The 25,759-nt window shown below is 39.3% G+C and overlaps 1 protein-coding gene across 1 annotated transcript; it reads left to right on the top strand.

Moving 5' to 3' along the window:
• Positions 1-5,716: 5,716 nt before the first annotated feature.
• Positions 5,717-25,759, top strand: LOC310640336 (uncharacterized protein; the record flags this gene model as incomplete). The annotated part of the gene is made up of 6 exons (XM_083362551.1): positions 5,717-5,774; positions 16,302-16,424; positions 18,540-18,564; positions 21,919-22,013; positions 24,073-24,149; positions 25,664-25,759. The coding sequence occupies 6 exons, from the start codon at positions 5,717-5,719 to the stop codon at positions 25,757-25,759; spliced, it is 474 nt and encodes a 157-aa protein (XP_083218677.1).

Raw genomic sequence — 25,759 nt, forward strand, 5'->3', positions numbered from 1 at the left:
CAATTCTTCTATTCTCTAGAGTTGAAAACAATTCAACAGCAGGCGTATATTTTTATGTAGAAATACTATAAAAGAAATGTTCTACACTTTATGGCAATTGTGAAAATCTCAGACTATTTGTTTCTGTTTTTTACATACTAAAAGGAGCAGAATATTACATAGTTTTGACAACAGGTGTCCCTGTTGCTTTAACTGTTTAAGAGATTTCATTAAAAATAGTTTCATTGCTGCATTTTACCTTATGGTTTTGCAATAGGGCACAGTTGGGCTTGCTGCTGGTGTACCTTCCGCCTAGTCGCACAGCAACGGCCCTGCCTGAGCTTCTCGATATCCTCTCGGGGCTGGTGGTTGAGTTCCCCAAGTTTATAGTTTTGGGTGATTTCAATCTACCATCCCTGGGAGGATCATCTGAGTTGGCCCGAGAGTTCATGGCTTCCATGACGGCCATGCACCTGATACAAGTAATTCAGGGGCCGACTCATGTGGGGGGCCACACGCTTGATTTGGTTTTTCTATCTGGACGGTGGTTAGATGATCTTGGTGGGGGTTCTCCAATTATTATACCCCTGTCATAGACCGATCATCACCTCCTGAGGCTGGTCTTCTGTTATGCCACCCCCCGTTGTGGAGTTGTTGAACCATCAAGATGGTTCTGTCCCAGGCGCTTAATGGACCCTGAGAAGTTCCAGGCAGTGCTGGGGTCTCCACCTGCCTCCTTTGCTCACAGCTCGGTTGATGCCTTAGTGGAAGCCTGGGAAAAGGCTGCCATGGATGCACTTGACCGAGTTGTTCCCTTGCGGCCCCTGACCTGGTGCAGATCCCAGTTCGCTCCATGGTTTTCCGTGGAGCTCCGGGAGATGAAGCGTCGGAGACGGGGCCTAGAGAGCTGTTGGAGATCCACCCGATCTGAATCCGACCGATCACGACTAAGATCCTTTACTAGATCTTATCTCGCGGCAATGAGGATGGCAAGGTCTAATTACTTCGCTACACTCATTGCGTCCGCAGATAACCGCCCGGCCGCCCTGTTTAGGGTTACTCGCTCCCTCCTTAATCAGGAGGTGAAGGAGGATCCCTTACAGGGTCATGCCGAGGAGTTTTGCCAACATCTGTCGGACAAAATCGCTCGGATTCGGACCGGTTTGGACTCCGACTGGGCAGAGTCTGACGATCAGGACATGGATGGTCTTGTAGATGTTATCTGGGAGGAGTTCGACCCTGTGACTCCAAAGGAAGTGGACAGAATTATGAGGAAGCTGAGCTCCACGACTTGCTTATTAGATCCGTGCCCTTCATGGCTGGTTTATTCGGCTTGAGAGGGAACACGAAGCTGGCTCCAGGTGGTAATATCTGCTTCCTTGAGTGAAGGTTGTTTCCCCTCCATCTTGAAAGAAGCGGTGGTGAGACCTCTCCTCAAGAAACCTACCTTGGACCCAGCTGTATTAAACAACTTTTGTCCGGTCTCCAACCTTTGCTTTCTTGCTAAGGTTGTTGAGAGTGTGGTGGCGCATCAGCTCCCTTCGGTTCTAGAGGAAACTGACTATCCGGACCCGCACCAATCGGGTTTCAGGCCCGGACACAGCACGGAGATGGCATTGGTCGCCCTGATGAATGATCTCTGGAGAGCTTGGGACAGAGGTTGTTCCTCTGTCCTAGTCCTACTAGATCTCAGCGGCTTTTGATACTATCCACCATGGTATCTTGCTGCAGCATCTCAGGGGATTGGGAGTGGGAAGCACGGTTCTTCAGTGGTTCTCCTCCTATCTCATGGGATGTTCGCAGTCGGTATTAGCAGGGGGGCAGAGGTCGACCTCGAGGCCTCTCACTTGTGGAGTTCCTCAGGGGTTGGTCCTCTCGCCTCTCCTGTTGAACATCTACATGAAACCGCTGGGTGAGATCATTCGTGGTTTTGGAGTTGGGTATCATCAGTATGCTGATGATACCCAGCTTTTTATTTCGACCCCAAACCACCTCAGTGATGCCCTCGACGTGATGTCCCATTGCCTGGAAGCGGTTTGGGTCTGGATGGGGAGGAACAGGCTTCAACTCAACCCTGACAAGACTGAGTGGCTGTGCGTACCGGCATCTCGGGATATTCAGAACATTCCATCTCTTTCTATGGGGGGTGAGTTATTACCCCCCGTAGATAGGGCTCGCAACTTGGGAGTCCTCCTAGATTCACAGCTTTCTTTGGAAGACCACATAATAGCTGTGACTAGGGGGACATTTGCCCAGGTTTGCCTGGTGCGCCAATTGCGGCCCTATCTAGACCGGGATGCCCTACGTACGGTCACTCATGTGCTTGTGACCTCTCGTTTAGACTACTGCAATGCTCTCTACATGGGGCTGCCCTTGAGGACCACTCGGAGGCTCCAACTGGTACAGAATGCAGCTGCAAGAGTTGTGTTGGGAGTCTCCTGATATTCCCATGTTACACCTCTGCTCCGTGAGCTGTATTGGCTCCCAGTTGTCCTCCGGGTGAGATTCAAGGTTCTGGTAATGGGTTTCAAAGCGCTACATGGCATGGGTCCGGAGTACCTTAGGAATCACCTGCTGCCGGCATCAACTTCCCTCCGCCCAGTGCGCTCCCACAGAGAGGGCCTCCTCAGGGTGCCGCTGTTCGGAGAATGCCGTCTGGTGGCTCCCAGGGGGAGGGCGTTCTCTGTGGGTGCACCTGACCTATGGAACCGTTTACCGGTTGAGCTCCGGATGGCTCCCGACCTTCGCTCCTTCCGACGTGACCTAAAAACATATCTGTTTGAGCAATCTGGTCTGGTCTGACGGGTTTTTGTTTTAATTATTGTTTTTAATGTAATTTATCTTCTGCATTTGGGCACTAGGGTTTAATTTGTTTTCAATTTCTGTATTTGTGCATTTTGATATTTATGTCCCTGTTCACCTCCCTGAGTCCTTGGGGAGAAGGGCGGTATGCAAATCAAATAAATAAATAATAAATACTTGTTAATTATTAAAAAGCAAGAGACACACATTGGTTGTAGTTCCAGGCCTTATCTATTGAGATAAAAAGTGACTGCCGCAATTGTACAGGACACAATCAGGAACCAGAAGCTGAAATACAGTGTTTTATTGCAACCTTCCTGTTAAACTACGAAGAAGGACAGAGAGATGTTCAGAATATTTGACTGTGTGTCTGTTGGAGCAGCTATTTGTATGGAAAAGATTTCAGACATCATGTTCTTTTTCCTATAGAGACAAACTTTTCTGAACCATGGTCTTCAACTAAAAAGGTAAGACAATTCTTTGTATTGGTACACTTAAGGGCCTCAAAATGTATTTCCTGGAGGCGGGGTGGGGTGGGAGGAAATCTATGATCACCAATTATATGTTTAGGCCATAGAAATTAAAAAATCAAAATTACAAAGAGCAAGAAATCTAGTTCCATTAGATTGATTTTTTTTGCAAGCCATCTGCGTGCTGCAGGGCTCTCCAAACTTGGTAACTTTAAGACTTGTGGACCAACTCCCAGAATTTGTCAAGCAGCTGTGCTGAGTTCTGAATTCTGGAAGTTGAAGTCTTAAAGTTGCCATGGTTGGAGAACCCTGTGCCTCAGTGTTATGCACATTTGCTCAAAGAAAATATTTTAAGTGTTCAGTAGGGTTATCTCACCTCATTCCTAATTCAATAAAGAAAATGATTTAGAGCAGGGGTGTCAAACTCAATTTCATTGAGGGCCGCATCAGCATTGCGGTTGCCCTCAGGGGGCCGGGTGGGTATGGCCTGGGTGGGCGTGGCCTACTGGGTGGGCGTGGCTAGAGTGCGTATGGCCTACTGGGTGGGCATGGCCAGCTCTACATCGTTTGCATCAAGGGTGCCTATGGGGGCCTGTGCAGGAGTGGGACAGATCTGAGGGTCTCTGGCAGAAGGAGGGTCTCTGGGCCAGGGCCAAGGCAGTGGGGGCTGTTCCCTTACTGTTTCCAGGATGGCTTTGCGGGCCACATGAAACCACTTCGCAGGCCGGATCTGGCCCCTGGGCCTTGTGTTTGACATGTCTGATTTAGAGTAACTGTTCTAGGGTTATTTTGTTAGCCTGTAGGACAGCTCTGTAAAAACAGTCTTACAAGCTGTTCACCCACAGAAGATTTCTCTAATGTGCTGGGAAAGGGACAAAGAAAATAGCAATTCTTTACACAGTATAGGGTTATAGACACGAAATAGGACCAGAACACTTCATCTCTCATCTGCAAGTTGTGTTTCACCTGTACACAATTACTGATTGCCAAGAGTTATCTAAATAGATTTTGCAGATCTTTCAATCACCACACTCGGTGTTTCTCTAATCACCTGACACATTTGTCAAAAATACTAACAATCTGAATGCCATTTTCAGGTTGTAACAGTTGCTTAGTATTACAGCCCTAAACAGAATTCAGGTGACCAATATTTCTGATATTGTTAATGAGACTTGATAAACAGGTATGTAACAGATTGTGTTGTTGGCTTCTTGTACCGATAAGGCAATCTTTTAAAATATTTTTTTTGGAATTTAAGACTTTAAAAAACTCAGATCCTGAATGGCAACCTATTTTTAAAAAATAAAAAGTGTCATTTTTAAAATGACTTGTATAATGCTAATTATCAACTAGGCCAGACATGTCAAACTTGCGATGTCGCGTGACATCACGCAACATATTGGGACGGTTTTGTCATTGCCAGCAATGGGGTGAGCGTGGCTTCCACATGACAAACTGTGTCACAAACTGTTTGACACTCCCAAACTAGGCTAAACATATCTAACCTAGAAAAATCCAGATCCTCTAGCTTCTCAGTGATATCAAAGACTTTATAGGTTGATTCTTCTGAACAGGCTGTTCTTTATTATGTGAGAATGTGAGTGAGTTTCTATCCTATTTATAACCTTTTGTGAATGAAGAGAGAAATGAACCTCTGTGGCATTTGGACTATCTTGCACCGGACCAGGCATGCACCTTGTCAGAAAAATAATTTGGGGTTCCAAATTGAGCCAGGGCTGTGCAAGAATAAATAAAAATGAGAGCCAGACAGCTGTGAGGAAAGAAAAAAAAAGTTTGTTCCTAAAAGCAAAAGAGTTGTCCTTTAAGGGCAGGCTGCAGAGAAATGGGGTACAGCAGCAGATTTTTATAAGGGGAGATTATCCGGGATGTGAAAGTAGTCTGCATGCTAATTCTAGGGTGATACTTGAACTCTCTCTCTCTGTGTGAATATGTATTCTTGTGAACATGCAGTTCTGCTGAGAGACCTAATTTAATTTTGTTTATGTTTGCAGACCTTATCCTTTGATATGTGGATTAGGTCTGGTTAACTTATTTGGAGGTTTGAGGAAGTTTGCTAATTTTAATTGATTAACTTACTTTCAGCTTGAATGCCAATTATCTAGTGGAGACACTGATTCTCAGACCATTGTGGATTCTGTTAATACTTTAAGGGAAGATAGGAACAGTATAAAGAATAAAATATATCTGGATGTAAAACCTCTCACAAACTCTTTGCTTAATCTCTCGTGATACCCCTGAAATAAATGAAGTATATCACTTAATGACTGTTTCCTTTTATAGTCAGCTTACTGGTTTTCTGTTTACATGCACCACTATCTTATTCAGAATGTTGAAAGGATCCGTCATTTTTAATGTATCTGTTTCAAGTGGTTACAAAAATATAATTTATAATATACAGTTTTATATGGCTGTCATTTTTCAGATTCAGGGAAACAGTTTGCTCAATGGACAAATTTCAGAGATGGACTGGGCTGATTGTCACTCTCATGGTCTACCTAACAGGTATGATCTTTTGTGTATTTATTCATTATTATAGACCCTGGACAGTTAACAGTATTAAAAATGATAACGACATATACAAAAAGAAAAAATATCTAGCAGCTTGGAAAAATTACAAAAATACTACTCAGCAACTCAACACAACCAAGAAATGGGCTCTTCTAGGTACTTGGTATCTCAAGCACAGAAACAGGTCTTCAAGTCTTTATAGAAAGCCAACACAGAAGGGCCAATCTAAGTCCCAGAGGGATGATATTCCAGAGAGGTGTCACAGCAGAAAAGGCTCTCCTCCAGGAGCCCACCAGCTGATGGTCCTTAACAGATATGATCCAGAGTATGCTTCCCCTGATTGAACAAAATAAGGCCTCACTATACCTGCCATAATACATGTTTGATTTGGGCCTGATTATCTGCTGCAGTTCTACAGCCCATTGAAACACTAACTTGACAAGTACTAAGACACACACAAAAGATATAATGTTATGTCGTGCCTTGAGTTTCCTCCATGCTCTTCAAACTTTTAAAGTTGTGGATCCTGTCCCCTATGGAGGTACATCTGGCAGGACCCAGAAGGGATGGGTGGGTCTGGGACGATTAGGCGCCGATGCTTTTCCCAACTAATTCACTCCTGTCCACCTGCCGCAGCCAACCACAGCAGTCTTTCCTCATCCAAAGGCCCTCTGCAGGCGATTTTCCACTGCCAATGGCCCCCTGGCCCTCTGCTCCCAGCCCAACAATCCCAGCCAATTGCCTGCAGCACATTTGTATCCCAGTGATTCAATCCATGGGACAAATAGCTGCACCTCGCGGCAGCCAATTGGGGTGGTTGGCAGCAGGGATTTCAGGTGCACTGGGGCAAAAGGCGGCTGGCAAGCATCTTGTAGGTGTGGCGAAGGGTGGCAGGGATTGCAGGAACATTGGGAATGGTGTACAGCTGGCAGGCATCTCAAAGGCGCTGGATGGTGGTGGCAGGGATTGCGTGCCTGCGGCTTGTAGGGATTGTGAGGGTACTGGGGACATGCAGCCAAAGGAGCTAATAACAGATATTCAAGCCAGGGGTGTAATTACTTCCTCCACGCGGAAAATGGCATATCTCTTGGGTTTTTTGTTGCATGAATGAATGAAAAGACTTTTTTATAGTTTTGTTTAATTGCATCATCCTTATATGTTGCTTGAATGAAGACAGATTATTGATAAGTCTCCATATGTTAAAAAAACCTTTTACATGGGTTTACTTATTTTTTTCTCATGCTATACAGTGATAATATATCTTAGTGTTTACTGGCTGTTTTACACTTACCTTCATTAGATTTAATATATACAGTTTATGGTAATTGATTAAAAGTATTTATGGAACATTTGGGAGAAAAAAACCTCCCAAATTTAATGCAGAAGAGATAAAACTGTTCTGTTTATTGTTATTTTTAAAAAGTACATTCTTCTTCAAATAACAATAACATACAATTTGTATGGAGCAATTCCACACAAATGTTTACCACCCTGGTGAACATCCAGACAGTGTTTTCAAGACCTGCCAAGTCTGGGAAAGGAGCAGGTGCAGATGCATGGTATTCCCCCTTCCCCTTCTGTGATAAAGAAAACCCTTCTAGAATTCTCACTTTCCTGCAAAGGATGCTGTCCTGCATTGACGTAGTATCAACCCGATTTTACAGATGGGAGACATCAAGATTGAGGCCCTGCCTGCTGTTGGGAAATATGCAATAGTGCTAGGAAAAAGCAAATCACAGATGTTCCCCTGCCAAGGCTTCAAGAAGACTTTCCTGTCAAGCCTACAATTCTGGGATCGCTTGGTGGTCTCCTATCCAAGTACTCTGAGGGTGCTTGTTATCAGTGTCCTGTAAAGGCAATATGGTGGATTAAGACTGGGGACACAGACACTCTCACAGCTCTGCCTACCTCACAATGTTGTTGTAGGAAAGGGCAGAATAGAGCCCTCTTAATAAATAAATAAAATCCTACCACCACCTAGCATCCATGAAAGAGGCCAGAGGTACGTGGTTTTGTAGACCTTCAATTCTAAAGAACTACAGTTCCCAGCATCCCCTCCCAGTCTTGATGGGAAAGGAGGCTGGGATCAACAACCCTCCCACCCACTATCCCAGGCTTCTGGGCAGCATTGGCCAAACAAGCCCCCCCCCCAATTTTGCAGAAAAGACCCTTGAGCTGCAGCTTTTCCTCAATGCTGATAAACCTCACCATCAATAAAGTGCTTCTGAATGTGGAGGCTCCATTTAGCAATGGGGAATAGATGCTTCAGGGGGGAAAGCATATGGCACAGAAGGATTGGGGAGGGGCAAGTATAAATCAGGTGTCCCAGGGTCATGATTTATCATTTGTGAGAACTCTTATTTTATACCAACTTTCGCTCCTAGAGTTTCTATCTTTGTTTAAGTACAAAGTGGTACAACCCCATGTTTGCCTTTGATTATGTTTCTATTGGGTGAGTATTCATAAATAACTGTGGCTTATTTCTAATCTGTTGATAAACAAATGGCTTCCCTGAAGGCAAGAATCAGCTCTGATGCAGGTAAAAGCAGAATGAATGTGATATCCTCTCAGCCACACAAGAATGAAAGCAGTTCGCCTGCTTATAGCCAGCAGGGTAGGTCTTGGTCATTGCACTTGGATTTGTAAATGGGACCAAACAAGAAAAAGGGTAGAGAGCATCCAATCTCCTCTTTAATAAACTAGGAATATAAAGAAGAAAATTAAATATCCTGGGAGCAGCAAAATGCTTCCATGATGTGAAACCTTACCAAATAAGATAGGTTGCTTTGAAGTATTACCTTTGCAAATAATAATTTTCCTTAAATTTAAACTGTTCCCAGACCATATGGGTTGTGTGTGTTTGTGTGTGTGTGTACGTGTGTGAAAAGAAATAATACCAGGGCTTTAAAATCAAAACAACTTTGCCTTTTTTATGGAAGGGACAACAGATCACTGTAGGAGATATTTCTATGCAATATGTACGGTACTTTGCCCTGTAAATGATCGGCCTTAGTTAATCATACTGCAACCAGATTTTTATTATCCTGAAGCACAGGGCAAATTTGTAACGTAAAATGATTGCTTGTTTTTATTACTAACATGGATAAGAAAGTTTTTACACAATAGAAAAAAAAATAGAAAAAAATCCAATTTAAAATGCTTAATGAACAATTAACAAAGACATACTTACTTTGTACTAAAAGAAATGCATATCTATAGTCATTGTTCTCTTGGATATAAAATTCCGTTCACAGAATTTTATTTCCATACGAGCAAAAGGCCATGAAATTTAGGAAAACTGAGAGTTGTTACTATGGGAGTGCTTGTGGATGGAAGCACATATCTGTAACATATATTCTCTTTTTAGTATATACATGTCCTGTACATTATTTGCTGTTTAAAACTGTAGGAGGGCAAAACAAAATATTGATACCCTGCTAGATGAGGAGCTAATTGTTCTGCTACTAAGAGTGAAGAAGCATGTGGACAAGAAATATGGATAGAATTTCAGTTATGACTGGTCACCTACCAACTCTTTTAGGTTATGAAGGAGCCCTCCCACCCAAAAAAAGCTACTCATGACCTGATTTTGAGGTTACGATATCACATAGTTGTGATTTATGACACTTTTGCCAGAAATTGGCATTAACTTCCAGTTTCTGGCAAAAGCCAGGCTGTACCAAACAATGGATTTGTGTGATAACCACTGTGTTGGCTTTACAACCGGCATGTTCATGTTATGACCACCCAAAAAAGGTCATACAATCAGATTTGTCTTGTGATGATTCATTTTACAAACATCATGACTGCAAGGTTCAGTTATGATCATAAGTTAATGATTACCTATAGAGGACATACAGTGTGTAACTAACTTACAAGGAACTCTGAAAAACTATTTTGGATTTCAAGTTGTTTATCCATACAGATTGAAAATGCATCTCAAATAGGAAAACCTCATTTATGCTTTTATCTTGTCTTAATAAGACTTTTAACTGCAGTAAGATATAAAATGGCTTATACAATGAATATCTTAACTCTGAGCCCATTGGCCAAAAGCACTCTGACTTGTTTAGCTAACATAAATGCACTCTCTAACTGTGTATGAACCTTTGCCAAGTAAGTGAATATCTTATCAGTGCAGTTCATGTTTGTTGAAATTTTTAATGCACTTTTAATATGTACCCATAAAAGGTACAGAATTTGCTTTACTCAGTGCTGTCAGGTTCGTGGATTATGAGTCTCATTAGAGATGCATTAATTTGTCTTTGTAAGCTGTGAAATTAACCCTGGAATTGTCTTCTCCAATCTGTTGCCTCCCAAATTTGTGTTACAATAGTTCCCATCATCTCCAATTACCATAGAAACAACTCCCCCCCAGGAACTTTTATCTAGCATTTGGAGGGGACCAGTTTGATAATGATTGATCTTGAAGATGCTCCTATTACATTTTAGCAATATATAGTAATAAGACGTTTGGGTTAATGTGGTAAAATGCCACCGTGCAAAAAGGATTTTATTGGGCTTGCCCATGGCAGCCTCCATCTTCATTTTTGACCACACTGAAAGGGCATCTTTATCATTTATAATCTTCCCAGCCAGCTTCTGGCAACCAAAATAAATAGGGAAGCCAGATTTGCTTAATGATTGCATGATTCACTTAACAACAGTGGCAAAAAAGGTCATAAAATAAGGCACAACTCACTTAAAGTCTGCCTCACTTAACGATGGAAATTTTGGTCATTCAATTATTGTTGTAAGTCGAGGACACCTGTACAATTAGTCTTCGACTTTCAACCATTCATTTAATGACTCTTTGAAGTTACAGTGGCACTGGAAAAAAAAGTGACTTATGACCCTTTTTCATACTTACAACCATTGCAGCATCCCCATGGTCACATGATTAAAATTTGGATGCTTGGCAACTGGTTCATGTTTATGAAGGTCGCACTGTCCTGAGATCGTGTGTTCAACTTTTATGAACTTCTGTCAAGTAAAACCAATGAGGAAGTCAGATTCACTTAACAACTTTGTTACTTAAAAATTGGGGGGATTCACTTAACAAGTTTGGCAAGAAAGGTTGTCAAATGGGGCAAAAGTCACTTAACAACTGTCTTGCTTAGCAACAGAAAATTTGGGCTCAATTGTGGTTGTAAGTTGAGGACTACCTGTATTTACATTTTATCTTTTAACTGTGGGGTTAAAATGCCAAATTTCTTCATCATGGAATAAAAACCATTTTATCTTTTAGGGTAATATGTACTGCAGGAAACATGTTCCCTTTAAATTAAGACTCAGCGCATTTGACGATAGATGCAACAAAGGATCTTTTATTGGCATAAGATCACTAATCTCCTGGCCAAAAGAATGCCAGATGGCCCCAAAGTTAAGCAAAGTTATAGGTTCTCACTCCTTGGAAATGATATGTAGAAATGATAAAGAAAGCAATGCGAATCCTACAGTGACCTTTACAGCCCAAATGTGCCATCTAATAACAAGCAATGACTGACCTAGTTACTTTAAATTCTATATTTCAAAAAAGTTCAAAGTCCATCTTCTTCTATAGATAGTAGCACCCTCTAACATAAGCAGTGCTTTTTATGATAGCCATATAAGAACTCTTTTTTCATGCGGGGGGGGGGGAAAGCAGCAATATGGTTTCTGTTATTTGTCTCCTTCCAGAGTCAGCAAGCTGTTTCAGTTTGTTTTCTCTAATACAGTCTTCAGAAACCAAAAGGAACAAGTAGAATATTATTTTTCTCCCACATGTGGTTGGCAGGCATTGAGAGAAAAATCTTCATCAGGGTCCAGTCCAAGCCAGGAATAAACAAAATGGAGACTGCTTTAGAAATAACTTTATTGAGCCAGACAGAAAGATGGCTCTGGGAAAAACTGACCACATGGTAGCAGGGAGTGCTGAGCTTTTATACCTCCTTTGGGCTTTGTATGGAGTTGTTCCTGTGGCGTGAACTTTGACCTGAGTCTGAATGTGCCTTTCTGGTATTTTGATGGTGGTGGGGTAATCCTATTATGTCCCAAAGGTCATATCCTGCTTCAAGGGGTTGGATGGGTTCTGCCTTTAAGATCCTTTGGGAAAATATAATATTCTGCCTTTTAATATTCCCAAAAATATTTCTTTCTTGGGGGGGGGAAGATGACTTCCCACAATCCCCCCTTTGTGCCATCATAGTGTGAGTGACACACTTTTACTGGCACAAGATTAAAAATTGATCTGGTCAGGGAAAGTTGATAAACAAGCTTTTAAACTCTTAATGCAAAAAGGGAAGACACTAATGGAGGCAGCAGAAAAATATTCCTGCAGTGGCTCCCAAAAGGGGAGTTTCCAACCCATAAAGGTTTAAAAGTCAGGGCAAAAGTTCTGTTAGATGGAACATAAATTTATAGTGTCCAATATTCTGTGCCAATTATTCTCAAATGTTGGGTGTCACTTTGAGCATCCAGTCAGGTCTGCACATGCCTCTCAAAATTCTTCACAGCCATGTTTTTCCTCAGTACATAACCACTGGCTGCCCATTTTCAAGGGTTGCTTTCTGAGCTTGCCTTAGCTCTTAGTTCAGTGCATCCAGGTTTGTGATGTCTAATTGAGGTTAGCCAATGTGCAAGCCAGGCTATTAAATTGCAAACAATGAGCCCTAGGATTCCTACTTTGAGTCCACCAGTGCAACATATTCAGGCCTTGGGTTTGGGAGATCTCTTTCCTGCTATCTTCTCATTGAAAAGATATGAATTGCAAATTGCTGAGGGGGCCTGGTTCCCTCCCCCTTGGAATTTTCAGGAAAAAATGCAAAGTTTTAATGCCACAGGGCATGAACCGGTATGGAGCTTTAGTGAGATAGGTGAAGGGGATAGACTCAGTGTGATTCTGAATGTCTCTCTGTGTGTGTGTCTGTGTGTCTGTGTGTAGCTAATCATACAAAACAGGCAATACAAGCATCCTGGACAAATTGTGCCAACCATTCCCAAATGCCATCCCTCCATAAATACATTCAAATGGCTTATTACAATACAAATGAGGTAAGAAAGAAAATTTTACAGTGAGTTTCTGCCCTCCCCCCATAGTCTTTCCAGTTGTCTTCTGAGGCTTCATGTGAGGGCCAATGGTTCCAAGACTCCTTCCTTTCTCTGCAGCTTTCACAGGCATCTGGGGCGGGGGGGGGGGGATGGTAGGACCTGGGAAGATCTGTTCCACTCTGGTTACATAGTTTGCATGGCTTTCTAGTGGATGGCTGGATTCAAACCTCATCTCCTGGCTCAAATGCATGGAAGCAGAATCCGGGCCAGTGTGCTCTGCTTCCAAAGGTTGTGGGGGTCATCTGTGTAGGGTTGAAAGATATAAGAACAAGGTTTCCTCCCACCTTTCTGGGTGGATTCTACCAGGAGAGGCTTTGCTGATCAGACAGAAAATAAGAAATGGAGAAGTAGATGGGGAGGGGGGTGTAGCTTGCAGGCAGAGTTTGAAAAGACATTACTGCAGTTGTTAAAAAAACAAATAAGCAGACAAAATGGGGACACCACAGATGAGGACAAAAGAGAGGCTGTATTCTGGTAAGATAACAAAAAACAAAAGGTCTCACTTCTGAAACTGAACATTTGCAACATGTTAAAGAGGACTTAAGGATTTACAACTTGAAAATGCTGGGCAGCTTGAGAACGCTGAAAGTTCCAAATAATTTTAAAAGTCTAATAGGTGTGCAATTTGCCAGGAGCAGGAGAGTCTACCTTTTATATCTGTTTTCAAAATATTTAAACATCATGGCAGCATTTTGCCCAGCATTACCAATGCACAATTTAGATAACAATACCACATTAGAGATTGAAAATAAATGCTTATGTATTCCAGGATTAGTTTCATAATAGTTTCACTGATTAGCAATAGGATAAGAAAAGTAACTTAAAAAGAAGGTAATTTCCTACACAAGCAAACTTGAGCACATGAGGCTCTTGTAGCTAGACATACCTCATGTTTCAGAAAAAGGATAGACAGATAAAACCCATTTACAACACATACAAAAATGGAAGAATGAAACTTTTCCTGTAGATAAACTTAAAACATTCTCTCCTGACAACTTTGGCTGTTCTTACAAGTACAGAAAGAGAGAGAGGGGAAAAAAAGAACATCTTCACCCTGTTTGCTGGCCAGACAAACAGAGTGAGGGTAATTTCCTTTTGGTGGCTTATTTTCAGCAGAATTTTAAAATTCATGTCTCTAGAGATTAGAGACATGCAAAAGTTACATTTACCTCATACACAAAGACTTTGACACATACGCACACAAAGACAAGGAAAAGAGAACAGTAAGGGAAACAGAACACTTAGTTTTACACATCCTGGTCATTCCCACCATAAATCTCAGTTAGCTCAAATTAGGGAAGGCACAAATCTTAAACATATCACATGGTTGCAGAGAGAGAGAGAGAGAGAGAGAGAGAGAGAGAGAGAGAGAGAGAGAGAGAGAGAGAGAGAGAGAGAAGCTGTTCCTATATATATTTTCCTTTTAAGTACCTTTATTTAGCTAAATTGGTTTTTCTTACTACATCCCTGAGCAGAATCCCTTCCTGCATAATTTGCGTGCACATTTCTTACACATTCTCACCTTCTTTCCAAAGCAGCCCTTGAGCTCAAATTCAAAATTCCCTTTAAAACCCTTGCTCCACATGAGTAGGGCCTGGGAAACCCATGCACAGACACAAGATGGGGCTTACCAGTCAGTCCATTGGAGAGGTTAGTTTGGAATCCCATTGTTGAGAGAAAAATCTTCATCAGGGTCCAGTCCAAGCCAGGAACAAACAAAATGGAGACTGCTTTAGAAAGAAGGTTGTAATTTATTGAATAGGAGAGCCAGACAGAAAGATGGTTCTGGGAAAAACTGACCACATGTAGCAGGGAGTGGTGGGCTTTTATACCTCCTTTGGGTTTTGGAGCTGTTCCTGTGGCATGAACTTTGACCTGAGTCTGAGTGTGCCTTTCTGGTATTCTGATGGTGGTGGGTTAATCCTATTATGTCCCAAAGGTCATATCCTGCTTCCCTGGGGCTGTGGGTGATGAGTGTTGGATTTATTTATTTATTTTTGTGAGGGATTGTTGATTCTAGGGATCTTTATCTTTCTAATCCCAGCTTCCTGGCTCCAATCTTTCTGACATTATCACATCTGCATTTCTGCAGACCTGGTTTCTGTTTGGGACAGAGAGAATTGGGGTTGGGTGGGTTCTGCCTTTAAGATCCTTTGGGGAAATATAATATTCTGCCTTTTAATATCCCCTCCCCAAATTCTTTCTCACAGGGGGTGGTGGTGGCTGACTTTCCACCCAGGTTTATAAATATTAATATTTAGTATAATACTAAATGAATATTTATCATTACAGTGGTTTTGTGGAAGTTAATAAATTGTTTTGTATATACATAGTCTACAATTTACCATAGTTTCCATGACACATCCCAGAATCAGAACAGATGAGTGTGTGTGTGTGTGTGTGTGTGTGTGTGTGTGTGTGTGTGTGAAAGAGAGAAAAATCAAGATGACTAATACAGCTGATGCTTCACCCCCTTTGTTTTACACATGCTATATGCATGATACATATAAAGAAAGGACAGAGTTTTGACTGTGGAGCTACAGCTGCCGTACTGACTTTTTTGATTCACTTTGGATCCTACAGCTCAGATTGGAAGAAAACCAAATGCCATTAAGTGTAAGAATGACTACTTAACTGATGATGGAGGAACATCATTCATTTTTCAATGGAAGGCCAATTTTGCTCCAAAGACGCATATATATAGTGAAGGCTGGAGAATATACAGTCTTTTTAATGATTACGAAGTGGAGGCATGTCAGATACAATGTAGAAAATTCACATGCTGTCAGTATTTATTTATCAAATTAATATGGCTGCTATCAACATGTTTTCTGGGTGATTTGCCAAACCCAACCAAAACAAATAAAATGCCAAAAAAAACATGTACAGTAATTAAACCCAGAAAACAATATAGATGCAGTGGATTTTTTCAAACAGAGAAAGATGAATTAGCTCACATGAAAATACATGCTCCCTAAAAAGGACAAAAGCCCAAGGTATAAACAAAACTTTTTATTCATGATAAAAAATACCACTTTAAAAAGCATAAAAAGATTTCTAAGAAGCTTTTTAGGCAACGTGTTTCAGGTTATTCAAATCAAAGTGCATTCATGCGATTCCTCCAGCCCCATTAACTTTTGTTACATTATACAGTTCAGTTTCTTGAGATGACCAAAACTTTGAATTAGTAATGATTAATTTGTTCACTACAAATCATAATTGGAAACTAGTACAAGAAAAATAAAAGTAATGAAAGAGAAAATAAATTGGGGAATAATTGGGGATTTCCAGAAATCTGCACTAAGAAACATTACTAACTAAAAATTGAAATAAATTAAGAATGACTTCACAGATTAAAATAATTAGGAACATTTTAAAATGTTCATGCTAATTAATTATACTGCTTAACATTGCTTAATTTTTATTTAGTAGGATGTGATAATGAAGATTGGCGAATCCGAACTATAATTTTAGCTGTTGTGTTGTCAGTTGCTCTTTTACTCCTTCTGATCCTTATTATTCTCCTTATTATATGTTGCTGCAAAAGAAGGAAAGGTATGTGGGCCTTCTGGAACTGGCTTTGCATCTTAAACCTTAATTTCAAATAGACAAATCTAAATCTGCTAATTTTGTGCCAAAAACAGATTTCCTGCTTGTTTATACGGAAAAAAAAAGTTTCTGTGTTTTTATTTTTTTCTGTAAGATAAAATCAGGCTAGGGATAACTTGTAAGAAAAAAAAAAGATAATTAGCATTCACAAAACAATACACATAAATGCTTGTAATTGTTTACACATCAAACCTTCAATAAAATTGAATAAGCTACTTCAGATCTGTTATTTCTTTGTTTGTTTACTTGATATAAATTTAATAAAATAAATAAAGCCCATTATTCCAGCAGTTCAAGGCAGTCTGAATAAAATTCTCTCCTTCAGTTTTTCTGTAAAGTAACAACCCTATGAAATAGGTTGATTTAAGAGATATCAAGCTTCCATAATTGAAGATAGAAAGAAAACTAAATCTTCTCAGTCTTTCTTCAGATTCTAGTCTAGGACTCCCCAAAACCAGGCCATGGGGGAGATTGGCAAGCATATGTGTGAAGCTCCACACATGTTATAGAGGGCAGAGAGTGGAGCTTCATGCAGGAGTGCAAGCGCCCTCTGCTCGTGTAAACAGAAGTTCACACGTGTGCACTTGGCCTCCGCTCACGCAAATGTAGCTTTGCAAACTTGCTTGCCCATCTCTCCCAAGGCCCAGTTTCAAACAGACTGTGGCCCGGTGGTTGGGGACCCCTGTTCTAGTTAGTATTCTATACTGGGATAGCAGCAACATCTGAAGAAAAAAAAAACCCTCACCTTTAAGCACTAAGTATCCCACAATGTGACCATTGTATTCATTTCAAACAGAGGTTCTCCTGCAATGCTGAATTTGAGGCTTTCAAGGATCTGTCCTTTCACACAATTTCATAGAACATTCATAGAACATACGTAGAAGGGTTGGAAGGGACCTTGGAGGTTTTCTAGTCCAGCCCCCTGCTTGAGCAGGAGACCTTATACCATTCCAGACTGGATGTCCAATCTCCTTTTCATAGGGCAATAAAAATATTCATATTTAGAAATATCAACTTAAAGAGAATATTAATTTTTTTATTCTATACAGTTCATCTGAGATTGATCAGGTCTGCTCTTGCAAACTCTTGTTTGCAATTAATTGGATACTTTTAAAATGATTCTTTAAAAATAATTTTCAGTATTAAATTCAAGGTAATGTTATAAAGGAGGCAGATATTCCAAGTCAGTCAGGGCCAGCACACACTGGCCCACAATCTCCTGCAAACTGGGATTCTCCATTGCTGCTGCAACTCTCTCTTTATCATTGATTTGTTTGTTGATGTCTTCCTCAATAGAATGAGCCCTCTCTGATATGTAGATTTCCAGCTCGTGGTTGAAATGTTTTGCGTCCCTCTTAATCAGTGCTTTTTTTGTAAAAGAAAAAGGTGCCGGAACTACACGTGTTATACAACCCACCTTGCCTACCCTACAAGGTTCCATCCAAAAAAGGTGCCGGAACTCCATTCTGAGCGTTCAATGAGAAAAAAAGCCCTGCTCTTAATTCTTCTAAAGGCATCATTATGTCTTGCCAGCAAGGGAGAGTGAGCTTCCAGGTAGTCAAAGCTGAGGGGTGGACTTGAAGTGCATAAGTCAGTTTGTACAACAATCTGGCATCTATGTCAATGATTAGATTACAGCAATATGGGAAAAAGTACAGAGAGTAGGGTACTGAATCCACCAAACCCTGCACTCCATGTGTAGGTGAATCAGATTGCAACTCATATATGCAATTCCTTAGAGAGTAGGGTTTTTTGTCAATAATAGACAGAATGTATACTTTGGTGCTAGATGCATGATTTATGAATGAAAAGTTCTTGGTTCCTGCACAATGATAGTTTGCTTTAATTTCAGTGAGAGTGTAGGTCCACAACCACCTCCCCCAAGTATGTCTGTTCAAATAATTAAGAATACTTGTGACTGTAAATCATTTCATTAGATGCTCGATCAATATTTCTTTGAAAGAGATCAGTATTATGAAAACCTTAGACTTTTGTTTCCTAGTGCTGTAAGTTGACATACTTGTTTGCTATATTCTAAAATTTGTCCTTTTACTTTTCCAGAGTCCAACTATCAAAATGAGCTAAGGTAAGATGATCATCACTTTGAGTTCCCTTATTGATGCTAAAACATATAGTGTATTTGCTTAAGATCATAATAAACATTAATATAAACAACCAAAACCCAACATAGAAAAGTGATAATATCAGTAAACTGCAATGAGATGAAATCTGTATGATTTCCCAAGGTTGATGGCCCTCAATCTTTTGAGTCTGTAAGCCTTTTTTTTTTTTACTACAGGACAAATGTGCCCCAATAATTTTTCTCATGCTTTGATCTCATGATGTTGCCTTCACCTAGTTGCCAACTAAACTGAGACAGTTGTCCTTAGCTGTTACAGTTTTAATTTTTGCCTTTTATGCTGAACACAAATTTTGCCATGATAGAAACTCATATGCATCAGTGGCCATTGAAAATCATATTGACTAGAAGACAGATGCCATAATCCATGTTAGGACAGTATTATTAATCTGATTAAAAGTTACTCATTAGTGAGCAAGCTTTTGAGTTCTAAAAAGTTTAGCACAGGCAATAAAAGATGGGGAACAAAAAAGAAAATAGGAGAAATTATAAGAGAATGGTACATGGAGGGAAAAATGGCTAATCTTTGGTCTAGGTACCATGTTTAAATCAGCAACAGATATAAAATAAATTTAAAACAGGGGTTTTACATAGTTTTGGATAATTTCAGCCCATGCTATAAACCAATTTTATTGCTTATCCCTCTCATCTTCCCTGACTGAACTAAATGTAGATTCTTTGTGGCACAATAATTTCTTTCATCCCTAAATCTCCGAAACATACTGCTTTATATTATTATTTTGTGGGGGTCTGATATGACAGTCTCTATGTGTTTCCAACAAAGCAGATGCTGAGACCACATTAAATGGCTTCAGGAACCTCATGAAGCAAGTAGCTCTTTTAATAGGACAATTCATAAAATGGCTGCACTTGTCATTCTCATCCCCAACCCAAAATGTAAATACAACTTCTGATCACAGAAGAATAACCGCTCCTTATTTGGCTGCTTATAAAGTGTTTGATGATAGCTGTACTTTCTTACATAATCACAATTAAGACAAGGTTTTGCATTCTTCAAAAATGGTGAAAAAGAATATAATTTTCAGAAACGCTCTAAAGAGAAATTTCAGTGCAGGGCTTCAGAAAATATCTGTTTTGTAGCCAGCCTTTCTTTTTAAAGCCTTCATATTTAATACTCAATACATATACCACAGGAGGTCACTGTGTACCTAAGTAGCTCACTGCACTGATGCTCCTATTCCACAGACTTTTAGTATAGAATGTCTGTTACAGAAAGAGATCTGAAACTGAGACAGGTAGAGGTGGTGCACTGAGTGCAACTGCCAAGCAAATTAGGTTACATCCTGTGCTTTTCTAAGAACTTTGAAAACAATCTCTTGAAAGGCAATGCCTGGTAACAAATTGTTTCCAAATTAGCAAAATGAGTTTTAATCACTTGCAGAGATGAAAGTTAAATGTTATGTTAGAATGCTCTGGGGTTTTCAACTTTAAAAATGAAAGAACTGTTCATTGTTATTAATTAAGGTACCACAATTAAGAATCCTGGATGTTGAATACATCTTTATGGAAGATTTCCAATGACTTTGGTTTTTAAAGGCATGTGCATTGAAACCTTTCTTTTTTTCTCAAAGGAAGGAAGAAACCTTAGCCCAGAATTATGATTAATAATACAGTTTTCTTCTTTTTCACTTTTTTTGGTGAAACAAACATTTGAAAATACAAATTTTAAAAAAGCTAACAAAGAGCAAAAGCAACACCCCCTCCCAAGTCAACCTGTGTGTTAACGGAGTACTGTAATGGAAGAATTTAAATAACACATTGAGACTCCAGCCTGACTATACTTCATGAATAAATTGCTAAGATTGCTCATAAAGCTCCATCTAATGCTATCTAAACTTTTTCACAATTAGATGAGTTGCAGTAAGCCTAATCTGCACCTTGCATACTTAACATCACTCGTCTCTTAGTCCATCTAGTTAGGGAGAATCCTTCCAGGAAATGGCTTTTAAGTTGAACTGATAGACATTCAAGGTCACGAAGAATGATCAGAATAACCTCCAATTGGCTCTAGTAATTCTTCAGTAAATGTAACTGGCTGCATTTGAAAAGGATGCCTCTGGCTGACAACTCACTCTAAAAAAGTGCCACTTGGTTGGGATTAATTCCAGAATTGTCAAAATGGTGCAGAAGTTTAGTAGCAACTGAAGTTTAGTAGCAACTAAACTTTCTCCATTATTGATACAATAATCAAGCATCATCAAAGCATTATAGAATATCTAAGATTCCAGCAGATAGAATCTATATGAAGCATTGGAATATTACAGGGGTTACAGAGAATCCTAAGCGGAGACATTCAGTTCAGAATATCCCATGATGGGGATGACAGTTTGGATATCTGCTCTAGCATCATCAGCCACTAAATGCTGGTACTGTTGGGCTAAATCTAGTTTTGCAATGACTTTTCTGCGATAGCAAAAACAGCCAGCAGTTGATTGACTGTAGGCATTGGCTCTGGATGTTGTTTAAGTGCCTTATTCATAGTATGGGCAAAATGCAAATGTTATAATATACATCACAGTTTTTCAGATGGCAGACTCCAGCATGGTTCTATTTTGTAACATTTGCATTTACCGGTATTTACAGATATGAGCGTTGGACTTTAGGTGGAAGTTCACAGGAACAACTCAAACCAATATGTCAATGTAGATTGATTCCCTATCAGATTTTTAGAGGGAGGGACACAGTCACCTCCCTACAGTTATACAATTAAAATTAAGTGGAAGTTCACAATAGTAACTCCAACCAATGTTTCAAAGTGAATTCCAGCTATCGAGAGGAAGGAACACAATGGTTTCCTTAAAGTTATACAACTCATATTTGGCTAAGCCTTTCCTTAAACCCCTGCCAATTTCTTACAAATGCACATCCTGACAAAGAAATACACTTCCTATTGTAGCAGATTCATTGGTTGTTTCCTTAGGTTTCAATAAAACTATATTTTCCAGAAAGGAAAATGTTTTGCCACTTTTTATTTAACAAAGCTAGATGTGAGTCTGGTATTGACCAATATTTATTTTGTACAAACCTCAATCACATTAACAGAGAATCACTAAATTTGAAGTGCGCTCTTCCAAATTAGAGCAATTGCTTAAGTCTAGGGCTTTAGCCGAATATTACAGGAATGGGGGTAGAGGAACCAACCTTGCTGTAGAACCCTTGTTCTACAGTATCAACCTTGTTTGATAAGCTGCAAGGTTCAAAGCCTGAGGAGAGTATATTGTCTTCATACATATGTTGTAAATGATTTGGTTGCCAATGTCAGGTATTTTTATTTTCTAGAAAGATTTCAGAGAAGAAAGAAAAAGGCAGAAATTGGGAAACTGTGAGTCACAGTGGAAAGGAAAACTATGGCTACAATGCAGAGCAAATGCCACGTAAGTAATCTTTAAATGAAAAAAAGAATATTCTATATAGAACTCCATATATGCATTTTAAATTCAGCCCTGTTGTACTTTAGTGGTCAGAAAGTAGCCAAATATTAGCTTTCCTTAAAAAAACCATTGGGCTACCATTTCTGGCCTGAAAAAATTCTGGCAATTATCAGATGGTAGCAAAAGAAACAGTATATAGTTGACTTTACATGGGTTTGGAAGCCAAATGAAATGAACTTGGTTAATATAAGCTAATAAAAATCCAGACAGCCGCTAGCTTTGCTGCCATCAGGGCATCCGTGTGTGTGTGTGTGTGTGTGTGTGTGTGTGTGTGTGTTAGGAAAATGATGTCAAGATGGCAGTCCTGAAGGTAATTGAAGCCACATCTCTTTAATACATGTTGTATGTGCATCATATATACAGTACAAAAAGGGCTGAAGCTTCAACTATGCAGCTTTCCTACTATTTAGTGGGCATGGGTTTTTAAAATGCAGATATAACAATCCTAGAACATTGAATGACTTGAGAAGTTAAAATAAAATGAAATGGATCTTGGTTTTTTTTACAATATATTCTAGTGAGTAGCAAAAAGGTAAGCTATCTGAATTACTTCCTGAAGAAATGAAGTGAAGAAATAAAGAAATTTCATTTGAACACATGGACTAGACTGGCTAAAACTGACAGTTAATATTCTCTTTAAAAGGATATTTCCAGCTAAATTGTTGCAAAGGAAACTAATAGAAAATATATATCAATTAGATATAGGCCCAGAATCAAAGTCTTATGCAGAGAGAAACACTGAAGCCAGCTTCAAATTTGCATTTGATTTCTTTTTTAGAACATAATCTGGACTGCTAAATTGATAGCACATGCTAGCATCTTGAAAAAGGAATGGATGATGGATTGTATGATCAAAGCATCTGTAGAAATTCTTATATAGTTTATACATTTTGTTGTACATGTGATGGGGGTTGGATGCAAGCTAAGTAATTCCTATTGCTAGATTGCACAGTTATTTCTGTAATTATATAACACTAAATCAAGATTTGTTGTGCACAATTTGTGGAAAAATCATTGGTTTTGAAGCAACAAAACTGTCATTTGAAACTGCAACTCAAATCTAGTGTATGAATCCTGCGTTGTTTTCCAATTGGTGAATTATGTCTAAATTTGGAGTTTTGTCTTATTCTTGTTTAGTTTTGGGTTCCATGTAGGCTTCTTGTCATGTCTTCCCATTTGATGGACATAAAGTGGAAGAGTAGTTGAAAAAGATACTGTCCCTTAAGTTAAACTGCTTTTCCCCCAGATTCTAAGTTTCCTTAGAAATAGTTATCTTTTCACACCCAGTTGCTCCTTCCACAGAAAACAAATGAGATGGCTTCCAGATATATTACCCCATTTTTGTCCCCCTAAGCATAATAAAATACAAAATGTTATCAACTTTATTGATTCACACAAAACATTGTGATATTGTCAGCTATGAGTCACCTGAACACTTTTTTTGGTTTACTAGCATTTTAAGAAAATATCAATTGAATCTGTGTACATATTATTTTTCCATAAAAAACTATTTCCTTGTTTCTAGGAAATCCACATTTTTTCTGTCTGAAAGAATGTAGAGGTAATCTTTGATTTATGGCCAAATTTGAGCTCAAAATTTCTGTTGTTAAGTGAGACATTTCATAAAATTTTATACCTTTCCTGCCATAGTTGTTAAGTGAATCACTGCAGTTGGTAAGTTAGTAACACGGTTGCTAAGTGAATCTGGCTTCTCCGTTGAGTTTGTCAGAAGGTCACAAAAGATGATCACATGATCCCAGGACATGGCAACCTTCATAAATATGAGTCAATTGCCAAGTGCCTGAATGTTGATCACATGATCATGGGGATACTGCAATGACTGTAAGTGTAAAAAATAGTCATAAGTCACTTTTTCCAGTGCCATTGTAACTTTGAACAGTCACTAAATGAATGTAAGTCAAGAACTACCTTTATAGTTCCTGCCATTTTAGGTACTCACTACCACTATTATCCTATACAGTATGTCTCTTCTTTTTTGCAGAAGATCACACTTCCTTCCCAGTTAGACCAAAATTTTATGATACAAAGCAAAATCTGAATGTGAGCTTTTCATCAGAGGTAAGTGGAATAATCTTTTTGAGATTGTAACATAGTTCATAAAGATGACTTGCAAGTATAAGTATAAATTGGTATTTCATACCTACTTACCTTAAAAATCAGACAACTATATATAAAGAAGCCTTTAACCTCTCAAGATATTTCCTACAATCTATTTACGCATATCCAATCCCTGGGCGGTCTATGACAATTTGCCACAACCAACTTGCCACAGGACAACTTGCCATGGCCAACTTGCTGTAGGATAACTTGCGGTGAATTTAGGAAGCATTTTGTTTCCTATACAGATGGAATTAAATATATAAAAATAAATAAAATAAAATAAATAAAATATAAATGTGGCACCACAGTATAGTGAAACTAATCCACTATCAGCTGATTAATATACTGTATATGAAGAAATTAGAGTAATACAAAAATAGCTTTAAGACAGAATGAGAGAAAGTACAGTTCTTACTAAATTTTCCAATGTGACTTTTGGTCATTTCCCAAGGACTGATATTTATTTTCATTAGTATTTTATTTAATACTTTTTTCAGTAACAATAACATAGGACCTTAAAATTCTGCATGCAAAAAAGTCCACGTTCTGACTTGATCCCCTTATTACTGAATATATAGTACAACTTTTGAAAATTATTTGTCAAGAGATCCTATGTTAAATGTCAACTCATGAATATAGAACAGTCACTTTATGTGGCAAACAAATCAATTGAAGAATGAAAAGTCTATTATTGCCTTTCAGGAGTCATATTTCTGAAAGAAAGACAATTGATCCTTTAATTTATTGGACTCTGGTCAAGATACAATTAGTCTTGGCTAAGTCAGTCATAAAAGACTTTTTTATTTAGTTTCCAGTAAGATAAGGGTACAGTCAGTCATAAGTGAATAGTTTCTGGGGTTAATTCCTCTGAATTTGTTAGATTTATTGGCCTGGTTCATATATAATTTTAAGCTAAAATAAAAAAGGTAAAGGTTCCCCCGCACATGCGTGCTAGTCGTTTCCAACTCTAGGGGCCGGTGCTCATCTCCGTTTCAAAGCCGAAGAGCCAGCGCTTGTCCGAGGACGTCTCCGTGGTTATATGGCCGGCATGACTAGACACCAAAGGCGCACAGAATGCTGTTACCTTCCCACTGGAGTGGTCCCTATTTTTCTACTTGCATTTTTACGTGCTTTCGAACTGCTAGGTTGGCAGAAGCTGGGACGAGTAACAGGCGCTCACTCTGTTACACGGCACTCGGGATTTGACCCACCAAACTGCCGACCTTCTGATCGACAAGCTCAGCGTCCTAACCCACTGAGCCACTGCGTCCCTTAAGCTAAAATAGATAGGTTCAAATTTCAAATCAAGCCAAATTTAAGTATTGTATGGCCCAAATTATTAAGTAAATAGGCCAAATTTTATACATTTACTGTCTCTGATTTTTAAAATTGTGCTACTGTGTTACTAAACTGTGAATAGATAATATTTAGTAATATCTTGTTAACCTAATGTGTTCTATTTAATCTACTAGGTGTTGAACAATGAACTTCAAACGGAAGAACTTCCTTCAAGAACTAATGTTTATCCAATTAATCCAGGCAAAATCAGAAATGTGACACTAATATAG

The sequence above is a fragment of the Vipera ursinii genome (genome assembly GCF_947247035.1).
Source record: "Vipera ursinii genome assembly, chromosome: 4".
Classification (NCBI taxonomy): domain Eukaryota; kingdom Metazoa; phylum Chordata; class Lepidosauria; order Squamata; family Viperidae; genus Vipera; species Vipera ursinii.